Below are 9,777 nucleotides of genomic sequence, written 5' to 3' on the forward strand. Positions count from 1 at the left end.
TAATAAAAAAACTATCAAATAATGAATCTTTCACTTCCTGTGGGACAGAAATGACTGAATGACGTCACGAGTCAGCAGCCAATTGTCAGAGCCGATTTTGAATTCTTGCTCCAACACTTCCTATTGGTTCGGATTACTGTGACATCATCAGAGTGGGTGTGGTCAGTGTTTCCAGGAAGTGTGTGCGGTGAGAGCACGCGGTGAGTTCACGTGTGTCTAAATCATGAAAATACTATAATGTTTTCAGTCACGTTTCCATAGAAACGCTCATGTTGCTGTTTGACTCACCTGCTCAGGTGAAGCGGGACATCAGTTTGTGGTAAACTTCAGCTTTTGACTGAGAGACCTGAGACTTTGCACAAATGTATTATTTTTATTATATTATTTTATCTTTATTTATTGTAAATCTTTCCTTTAGTCTCTGAGGTGAAGAGTGTCGTTCCTAAAAAACAGGCTGAAACTCGTAATATTCTGTTTTATTTAGGAAATGTAAAGTAAAAGTTTACAGTTTTTATGTGTAAAAGTGTAGAAAATGTATTGAAGTAAAGGAGTAGGCTATTATTTTAAGGCAATGTGGTGGAGTAAAAGTATACTTTTTTAAGAAAATGTATTCAGGTAAAAGTATGCATTTTTTTAGAAAATGTTTCGAAGTAAAGGTATATTTTTTTAAAGAAAATGTATTGAAGTAAAAGTATACTTTTTTTAGAAAAAGCATTGAAGTAAAAGTATGAGTTTCTGAAAGGTTGTGGTGAAGTAAGAGTTTTCATTTTTTGTTTTTTTTAATGTCAAGAAAAAGTATACATACACATGCATGTAAAATGTATGCATTTTTTAAGGAAATGTAGTGAAGTAAAAGTTAAAATCTTTTAGAAAATTTAGTGGAGTAAAAGTGTTCTTTTTAAAAAAGACAATGTAGTATAGTAAAAGTATACTTATTATATAAAATAAGACAATAAGACCCGCATACTTAAGTATGCGGGTCTTATTGTCGTTTTTGTTTTCTAACTTTCTGTTATTGTGTGTGATTTTTTAAAAAATGTATTTTTCACTAATTTGTGGGTCATTTCTTCTTTCATCACTCACTGCCTTCCTCCCACGTTTTTGCAAGAAATCAAGCCAATCAGATGTTAAAGGGTTAAGTATTTTTTCCTTAAAACTGTTGGTCAGATTAAATCCTCAGAGGACTCACCTGTGAGACGCTGTCAATCAATCTGCCGTCAATCAATCTGCCGTCAATCAATCTGCCGTCAATCAATCTGCCGTCAATCAATCTGCTGTCAATCAGTGTGACTCTGTAATAACTCTGTGTAATAACTCTCTGTAATAACTCTGTGTAATAACTCTGTGTAATAACTCTCTGTAATAACTCTGTGTAATAACTCTGTGTAATAACTCTCTGTAATAACTCTGTGTAATAACTCTGTGTAATAATCCAAAGCGTCCAGCAGAGGGAGATATTTAGCTGCACAGTCTTCTGATCGACAGGCTTTTAAAACAATCCAAATCAAATCAAATCAAATCAAATCAAATCAAATCAAATCAAATCTGAAATCGACTTCTGGTGAGGTTTCAGTACAAAATATGACCCAAAAAAACCCCAGAGTTTTAAATATTTTATGAACAGATTTAACATGAATTTCTGAGGACGATAAATAGTCCAGATCTGAAAATGTAACTGTTACATTTCACAAGCAAATATTTTGCTTTTTACTTTATTGTATTGATCTCATTGCTCAAGAATCTTTATTTGATTAACAGAGAAAAAAAGTGTTAATCTTATAAAATATCTGATCTTCTTTTCTGTAGTTAAAGAATTTCTTCTAGAGCTGGGCAATTTAAAGAAAGACAAATATTCAGATATTTTTGATTAAGTGTATAGATATACTGCAATGCAGCCTTTGAATCCAAGAAAAGACGACCTTAGATGGACTGCTCGTTATTTATGTTATTTAGCAAATATATATATTTTGGCTTTTTTTTTCTCTTAACTTTGGATGACTTTTAAAGAAAACACAGCTGCAAACCTGCTTAGAAATTGTTCTTTAAGTGCATTTAAAAAATTTAACTAAAAACATATTAAAAATATATACAATATTATATTTTAATGTTTTTATCTTTAATTTTGGAAATTCAATTTTTAAAAAAATCAATATAATGTAAGGCACTTTGTAACTTTGGAAATGTGCGGTATATATAAAGATAATTAACATTCAGACATTAACTGGATGTGTTAAAGCTCGCACATTTCAGCCTCCTCCGTGTTTCGACCCTCTTTAATAAGATTCGAACGATAAAAAAGTCACACTCTTATTTTTTATAAACTATAGAGACTTTTATTGACTGAAATAACTATACTGAAGCACATATTTTATTGGTGGCTCACTGCAGCTCGGTGGACAGAATAAATGTTGGCGTATGTTTCTGCAAACCACAGAAACGTTACATTTGTACGTTTTAATTGGTGGATACGCAGATGTTACGCTGAAACTTTATGTTTCAGCAGCTCTGGTTAACGTGAAGTTATGTCTGGACACAAAAACCAGCTCGTTTGTCAATGATCTCAGACACAGATGAAACCTCTCTGCCAGTTTTAACCTTAAATTAATTCAGTAATTGAAGAACAGAAGCATCACGGCAGCAGCGTCCCGGAGCGTCGGCAGCAGACGCAGAAAGATGCCGAGAGCGTAACATGTAGATGCAAAAGTCCACTGACAGAGCGGCAACATGCGGCCACTTGGAACAGGAACGTGATGACAAAACATGAAGTATGAAGCGTACAAATGTAACATCCTAAAATCCTAAAAATGTCCGAAAATCTGAGAAACATCCTTAAATCTATAAAAACATCCTAAAGTCCTAAAAATGTCCTAAAATCTTAGAAACATCCTTAAATCTGTAAAAACATCCTAAAGTCCTTCAAACGTCCTAAAATCCTAAAACATCCCAGAACTGTCCTAAAATCTCATAAACATCCTAAAATCTTAGACGTGTCCTAAAGTCGAGGAAACATCCTAAAATCCCAGAAATGTCCTGAAGTCCTAAATCTACCCTCCGTCGGGCTCCTCTCAGAGCAGTTTTTGTCTCTCTGACCACATTTTCCTACAAACTGAACCGAAGTTTAAATAAAACGTGAACAAAAGCTACAGAGTCCACAGAGACGGAGTCAGCAGCTCGTCTCCGCCGTCCTCCTCTTCTTCCCAGAATGCCGTGTTTCCCTCGGGCTCTGGCCCCGCCGGGGCCGACACGTGCCCTGGCCCTTGGCCCCGCCGGCCTCGGCGGTGCAGGACAGGCCGGCGTCGCAGTCGCAGCGGCCCAGTTTCCTGCGCTGCTTACCGGAACCGCGCAGCAGACAGGCCTCGCCCTCCACCGGGATCCTCTGGCAGCGTTTACCGGTCAGGTACCGGACGCAGCACAGACCGGGCGCGCAGTCACCGGAGCGCACGCAGCTCGCCATCTCTGGAGCTGGAAACACAGATACAGACATTACTGCAAGTTACTGCAGTAACAGTAGCCAAACCACACTGTGAAAATACTACAGGGAGGATTGAGAGGAGAAATGTACTTAAAGTGTGTCAAAATGTTCCACAGAGTTCGTGTTTTTCTTTATCGGATGATTTTAGCTTAAAATGACATCCTACGAACGTCCTAAAATCCTTAAAACATCCCAAAACCGTGGAAATGGTCTAGTATTAGTATATAAATATCCAAATATCCTAGAAATATCCCCAATTAAAAAAAAAATCCTAAAATCTGAGAAATGTTCTAAAATCCCCAAAACGTCCAAAATCATAGAAACATGCTAAAATCTGAGCAACGTCCTCAAATCGTAGAAACGTCCTGAAATTAGAGAAATGTCTTAAAATCCTAAAAATGTCCCAAAGTCCGAGTAGAGTCCTAAAATCCGAGTTAAGTCCCACAACACTAAACTCTGTCTCTAGTTCAGGAAATTCTCACGTTTCTGTCGGACACAGTTAGCAGCCCCGCTGTGACGAGCGTCGTCGTAGAAACAGACTTTTTTTTTAACGTGAACCATGTTTATTGGGTGTTTTTCCTGCTTTAAATCAGCTGGCGTGTTTCAGCTGTTGGACATCTGTGGTGGAAGTCAATAAATGGACAGTTTTTTTTTTTTTTTAATTGCTGCTGGTTCTAAAACTCTCATTGGCTGTTCCTGCAGCAGTGCACTCTGGGACTCGTAGTTGACTTGTGTTGCTCACCTTTCGTCCTGTTGAAGCCGTCTGTGTTGATCTGTCTGTCTGTCTCTCTGTCTATCGGTCTGTCCAACTGTCTGTCCTGTGAGGACGGTCTCCTCTGAGCTCTGTTACTACAGCTCCCCGTCTGATGGATCAATAAACAGATCAATAAACAAAGCGTTAATATCCACGAGAAGTTTGTTTTGGTTTAAGCTGCAAAGCTGTGAATAATGTGCGTCAGTAATTATAGTTATAATAACGTGCGTCAGTAATAATAATTATAATAACGTATGTCAGCGTCTTTTGTATTTGAATCTGTCTCACTGACCGCAGGGACGTCGCAGTCGGGTGTTGAACACGCAGGAGTTTGTCCTCGGTTGGAGTTGGACGTCGTCTCCGTGCGACGCCGAACAGGACGCTCCGCCTGGTCACCATGGGAACCGTCCTGATGGACAGGTCAGAGTGATGTCACAGTTTTCGCCTCAGATAATAAAGGTTGTTATTATCACTATGTGTATATCAGAAATTGACTTTTTCCAGGTCTTTTGGTTGTTTGTTGATGTTAAAAAAAAATCAGGTCATTTTCTTGTCACTACGGTTACACTTATCTTATAGTCACATATTTAATATTATGTTACAAGAGTATCATATCTTTAAAACACTTTTTCCAGATCTTTTTTAATGAGAACTCTCTTAACCGTGTAAAGCTCAAATATAGAAAAACAAAATAAAATAAAATCTTCATGTTTTTGTGTTTTATGCAGATTTTAGTTAAATGTTGTAAAATGTTGGGCCTAGTTGGGAGCAAAAACTATGTAGAAAAAATAAGATATATATAAAAAGAATTAGAAATGAAATATTAATCCATCAAAAAATAGTTCAATAAAAACAATTTACAAAAAACAGTCAATAAGTACATCACATAGATTAATATTTTATTTTTAAAATCTTTTTATAATTCCTCTTTTTATTGCCATTAAGATATAAAATAATCAATTACTTTGTAATTTAGTCCAATCTTTTATAGATTGATAAATTAGTGAAAAAACAAACGTGTTAACATTTTTGACACTTGTGGTTCTCCATACTCAGCCGGATGCAGAGCAGTAAAAAGTATGACTGTGTATTATTGTATGAGGTATAAATACTGCAGTGAAGTAGTTGTTTTTTCTTACCGGCAGCTCGGCGCTCTGCTGCGTCGTCTCTTTGGACGATCTGATGGTGTTGGAGTCCAGAGCGAGACCGCAGACCAGAGACACGCACAGGACGCTGCGCCACGCCCACATCCTGCTCGGATCGATCGATCGATCAGCCCGCTGTCAGATATCGATCGCTGATCCTCCGTCTACCTGCCGCTCTCGTGCCAATGAGACCAAACCAGCCGTCAAATTAAGATTCACCGATTTACAGCTTTGAAATATTTGACCCTTCTGAGCTTGTTTGTCTTTTTATGAGCTGCTCTTCTGTCTTTTGTTCCAATAATTGATCTGATTATTAGAAAAAAAATCTTTCCTTTACAACAAAAAATAAGATTTTTTTTAGCTTCTAGCTTTTTTGACAGAAAAAAATCTTTTCTCTTTCAGTATTTAGTCCTAAAATCGATTCAATAATTGAAGCTTTATTGATGAAAGTCTGACCGTCTTCGCTCTGTGTGTTTCCTCCTTCAGGTGCGTTTGGTTTTTATACCCTCACCTCCCCTCTGATCCGTCACGGCCCTCTGAAGTCTCCAAGGTGCATTTGAAGCTCGACCGCATCAGTCGCTGGAGACTTCCTTCCTGGAAGCGCCGCGGGCGTCCTCAGGTGAGGGCGGGGACGTTTGATACGTGACACCGCAGAGACCACAGAGAGATGAAAACACACCTGGAGACACAAGACAGGTAGAGCTGCCTGACTCTGTGTGTGTGTGTGTGTGTGTGTGTGTGTGTGTGTGTGTGTGTGTGTGTGTGTGTGTGTGGTTACACTTGATGTGGTTTGGATGTAGGGATAAAGACTCATTAGAGCTGTGTGTGTGTGTGTGTGTGTGTGTCAGGATGTGTGTGTGTGTTTACAGGTGATTAAAGGTGATTAACGGCGTCACGTGACGACACACATCAGGTGAAGAGTCTCACACTGATCCGACACAATCGCTCTTCCAATAAAGGCGAGTTTCAGGTGTGTGTGTCCAGGTGTGTTTGTGTGATTGACAGGTGGTCCTGGCCAATCACAGAGCTGTCCGCACGAGACACGAGGACGGTTTGACATTATGTCACATGTCTTTAGGAGGGAAAACTGCCGCTTTGGGAGAGAATTTGGGGTTAAAGTGTCATGTTGATGCTCCGTACGGAGGCCAAGAAGAGCCAAGCTTGCAGTTATTCTTTTAATGCATTATCTCAAAGTAACATAGCTTGTTTTCTCATGTTGGCGAGTTCATTTATGACGATTCTCAAGAAAACAAAAGGTCCCGACTGTGGGAGACAATGACTTAATTTGAAACAAGAAAATAACTTTTATGATCATGGGATAACAAAATTTAATAACTATAAAAAATAAATAAAATAACTTTTCATTTGAAAAAGTGGATTTATGACGATTTTTGAGTAAAAAACAAGACCAATTTTTCAAGATACCAAGATCACGAGAAAATGACTTTTATGACCTTGAGAGAATAAAATACACTGTTTGTGATAATAGGTTGATTTATGACTATTTCTGAGTAAAAAACAAGGCTGGTTTTTTCAAGACAGCACGATAATCTGTCACGAGAAAATGACTTTTATGATCCTGAGGTAACTTTTTTTTTCTTGATGATAGGTTAACAGGAGTTATGTTGATTTTTGAGGAAACAAAAGGTCGATTTTTGGAGACAAAAAGATTATCTGTCACGAGAAAATGACTTTTAAGCTCAATCTCTCAAGATAACGGCTTAGTTTACGCCACGAATAACGAAGCTCGTTATTTCTACTGAAGTTAAGAATCTAAATTCTCCCTCTGACCTTCAGCCACGTCAGATCAGGAGACAACAGGAGAGGACAGGAGACAACAGGAGAGGACAGGAGAGGACAGGGGAGGACAGGAGAGGACAGGGAGGACAGGAGAGGACAGGGGACAACAGGAGAGGACAGGAGAGGACAGGGGAGGACAGGAGAGGACAGGGAGGACAGGAGAGGACAGGGGACAACAGGGGACGACAGGGGAGGACAGGTGAGGAGAGGACAGGGGAGGACAGGTGAGGAGAGGACAGGGGAGGACAGGTGAGGAGAGGACGGGGGAAGGGTTGACCTCTGCGTCCTGTGTCTGTCTGAGGGGGACGCTCCGGGTTTTCAGGGAAAAATCAGATAAACTGAGAGTTTGTTAAATCTGTTTTTGGTGTCTGAGAGAAGTTTCTGTCAAAAACCAGATAATAATAAAGAAATAAATAATAAAGAAATAAATAATAAATAAATAAATAAATAAATAAATAAATAAAACCAGAAAATAAATCTGGAATCAGCAGGTAGCTCCTGTTTTCATTCTGTGTTTCTAAGATTTTAGGACTTTTCTAGGACTTTAAGACATTTTCAGGCTTTTAGGACGTTTTTAGGCTTGGAGGACGTTTCTGTGATTTAAGGAAGTTTCTTGGGTTTTCGGACCTTTCGAAGATTTTCTGGGATTTCTGGGATTTTAGGGCCTTTTTAGGATTTGAGTATCAAAGCGTTCATGTCACAAACATCACGGCTGTGGTATAAAAGCAGCCCGACAGGTGACAGAAGCAAACGACCGCAAGGTGAAGATTTTACTTTTAGTTTCACTAAAACACTAAAACGCTGACGTTGTTTTTGATTGATTTATTTCTTTATTTCTTTCTTTGTTTGAATCTGTGCAGGTCTGGTCCAGCTTCTGCAGCTGAGGGCAGGAAGTCTGTGATGATGGTTTGGAAACAATGATCAGCTGTGACGTGAAGACAGACGGCTGGTTTCTGATTCACACACACACACACACACACGCACGCACGCACACACACACATGCACGCACGCACACACACACACACACACACACACAGATATCACATATAAGGTTTAATTTCTGTTTGTTCTGTGGATTATTTTTGCTCATATGAAGTGAAGTGACTTCATGTGTGTGTGAGAGGACAAAAGAAATGAAACACTTCACACACACACATCTACACACACACACACACACACACACACAGGCCTGCAGTGTAAACAGACCTGCAGAGTGTGTGTGTGTGTGTGTGTGTGTAGATGTGTGTGTGTGATAAGGTCTCCAGCCTGCAGGTTGTTCCAGGCTTCAATAAAAGGACAGCAGATGCTCACAATTACTGACACACACACACACACACACACACACACACACACACACACACACACACACACACAGGTCAGAGGCTGTATCATTTGTGTTGCTGCTGTGTAGATGTGTGTGTGTGTGTGTGTGTGTGTGTGTGTGTGTGTGTGTGTGTGTGTGTGTGTTCATATTGTCTGTTTTTATCAGAATAAAAAAGAAAACATCCACCTCCTCTCTCTTCATCTCCTCATCTCCTGGTCTCCTGGTCTCCTTGTCTCCTTGTCTCCTTGTCTCCTCTCTCCTCCCCTCAGGTCAGCTATAAAGTCGCTCGGTCAGCAGCTGACGGGAGCAGAAGAAGAAGAAAAGCCTCACAGGTGCAGGTAGGAGCCACCTGTCCGTCCATCTGTCCGTCTGTCCGTCTGTCCGTCTGTCCGTCTGTCCGTCTGTCATCGCGTCACTGAGGTCAGTCTGATTTTTATTTTATTTAAATTATACATAAAAAAGCTTAAAGTTAATCTCACTCTTACTTTATTTACTAGATTTATTTGAGCTTTATTCAGCAAAAATAGTTTTGTTGATTATTTTTATTTTATTATTTTTAAGTTTTATTTCAGTTTAATTATCTCATTTTATTTAAAAACTAAGCTATTTAAATATTTATAATTTATTCATGGTGAGTTTCATTTCAGCTGTTGTTTTCTTAAATGTAAGTTATTAATGTGCATTTTATTCATGAGTATATTTCTGTTCTATTTATTTTATTGATCTTTTTTTGTTGATTTTTTAAAAAAAACCTTATAATCTATTTTATTTTCCTGAATGTGTACTGACAGTTGAGCTTTATGTTCATACAGTCAAAGTTCAAATGTTATTTATTTAATTTATTTTTATTGTCTTCTTTATTGTATTGATTTATTGTGTTCTTATTTCAGGAAATTGGATTAGATTAAATTATCTATTTAAAAACATTTTAGAGTAGAAGTTCAGCTGAGCTTTTTTTTTATATTTCTTATTATTGTATCGATATGTTGCACATTTATTTTACAGATTTATTATTCTATTTTCATTTTCTTTATTGTTTACTGTCAGCTGAGCTTCATGCAGTTGATGTGAAGACGTTCTATATTTATTTTATTACATTGCGTTTATATTTTTATGTCTGTTGTGTTTCTTTTGACTTTTGAGGGATAACTGTTAATATAAGAATAACCATATAAGACATAAAATAAGATCAGCAGCTGCCGGTTTATCTGATTTTTGAATCACGAAGTGACAGAGAGGCGAGAAACATTTTCATAAAGAAATAATTCAGAATATAAATTG

General features: G+C 38.2%; 2 protein-coding genes across 5 annotated transcripts in view; one reads left to right on the forward strand and one right to left on the reverse strand.

The window, feature by feature from the left end:
- Positions 1 to 2,307: 2,307 nt before the first annotated feature.
- Positions 2,308 to 5,483, reverse strand: LOC121938738 (uncharacterized). Its single transcript, XM_042481906.2, has 4 exons — positions 5,366 to 5,483; positions 4,519 to 4,635; positions 4,215 to 4,335; positions 2,308 to 3,462 (listed from the first exon to the last, which is right to left on the reverse strand). The coding sequence occupies exons 1-4, from the start codon at positions 5,474 to 5,476 to the stop codon at positions 3,164 to 3,166; spliced, it is 648 nt and encodes a 215-aa protein (XP_042337840.1). The 5' UTR covers positions 5,477 to 5,483; the 3' UTR covers positions 2,308 to 3,163.
- A 450-nt stretch (positions 5,484 to 5,933) lies between these two features.
- slc18a1 (solute carrier family 18 member A1) overlaps positions 5,934 to 9,777 on the forward strand; it is an 18,016-nt gene continuing 14,172 nt past the window's right edge. For 2 of the 4 annotated variants that reach the window (XM_088076082.1, XM_088076085.1), the window contains exons 1-4: positions 5,934 to 6,067; positions 6,220 to 6,330; positions 8,032 to 8,120; positions 8,766 to 8,916. The gene's annotated coding sequence lies outside the window, so the exon portion shown is untranslated. Of the gene's footprint in view, positions 6,068 to 6,219; positions 6,331 to 8,031; positions 8,121 to 8,550; positions 8,917 to 9,777 lie in introns of those variants that run through there. The other 2 variants (XM_088076084.1, XM_088076083.1) reach the window with 2 other exon arrangements.

The sequence above is a fragment of the Plectropomus leopardus genome, chromosome 4 (assembly GCF_026936395.1).
Source record: "Plectropomus leopardus strain MGB_pleo_1.0 chromosome 4, ASM2693639v1, whole genome shotgun sequence".
Taxonomy (NCBI): Eukaryota; Metazoa; Chordata; class Actinopteri; order Perciformes; family Serranidae; genus Plectropomus; species Plectropomus leopardus.

Coding starts and splice junctions, on each gene's coding strand:
- LOC121938738 (XM_042481906.2), bottom strand. CDS start 5,476: ATGTGGGCGTGGCGCAGCGTCCTGTGCGTGTCTCTGGTCTGCGGTCTC. Junction 4,636..5,365: donor AGCAGAGCGCCGAGCTGCCG/GTAAGAAAAAAC, acceptor CCTGTCCATCAG/GACGGTTCCCATGGTGACCA. Junction 4,336..4,518: donor CCGACTGCGACGTCCCTGCG/GTCAGTGAGACA, acceptor TTGATCCATCAG/ACGGGGAGCTGTAGTAACAG.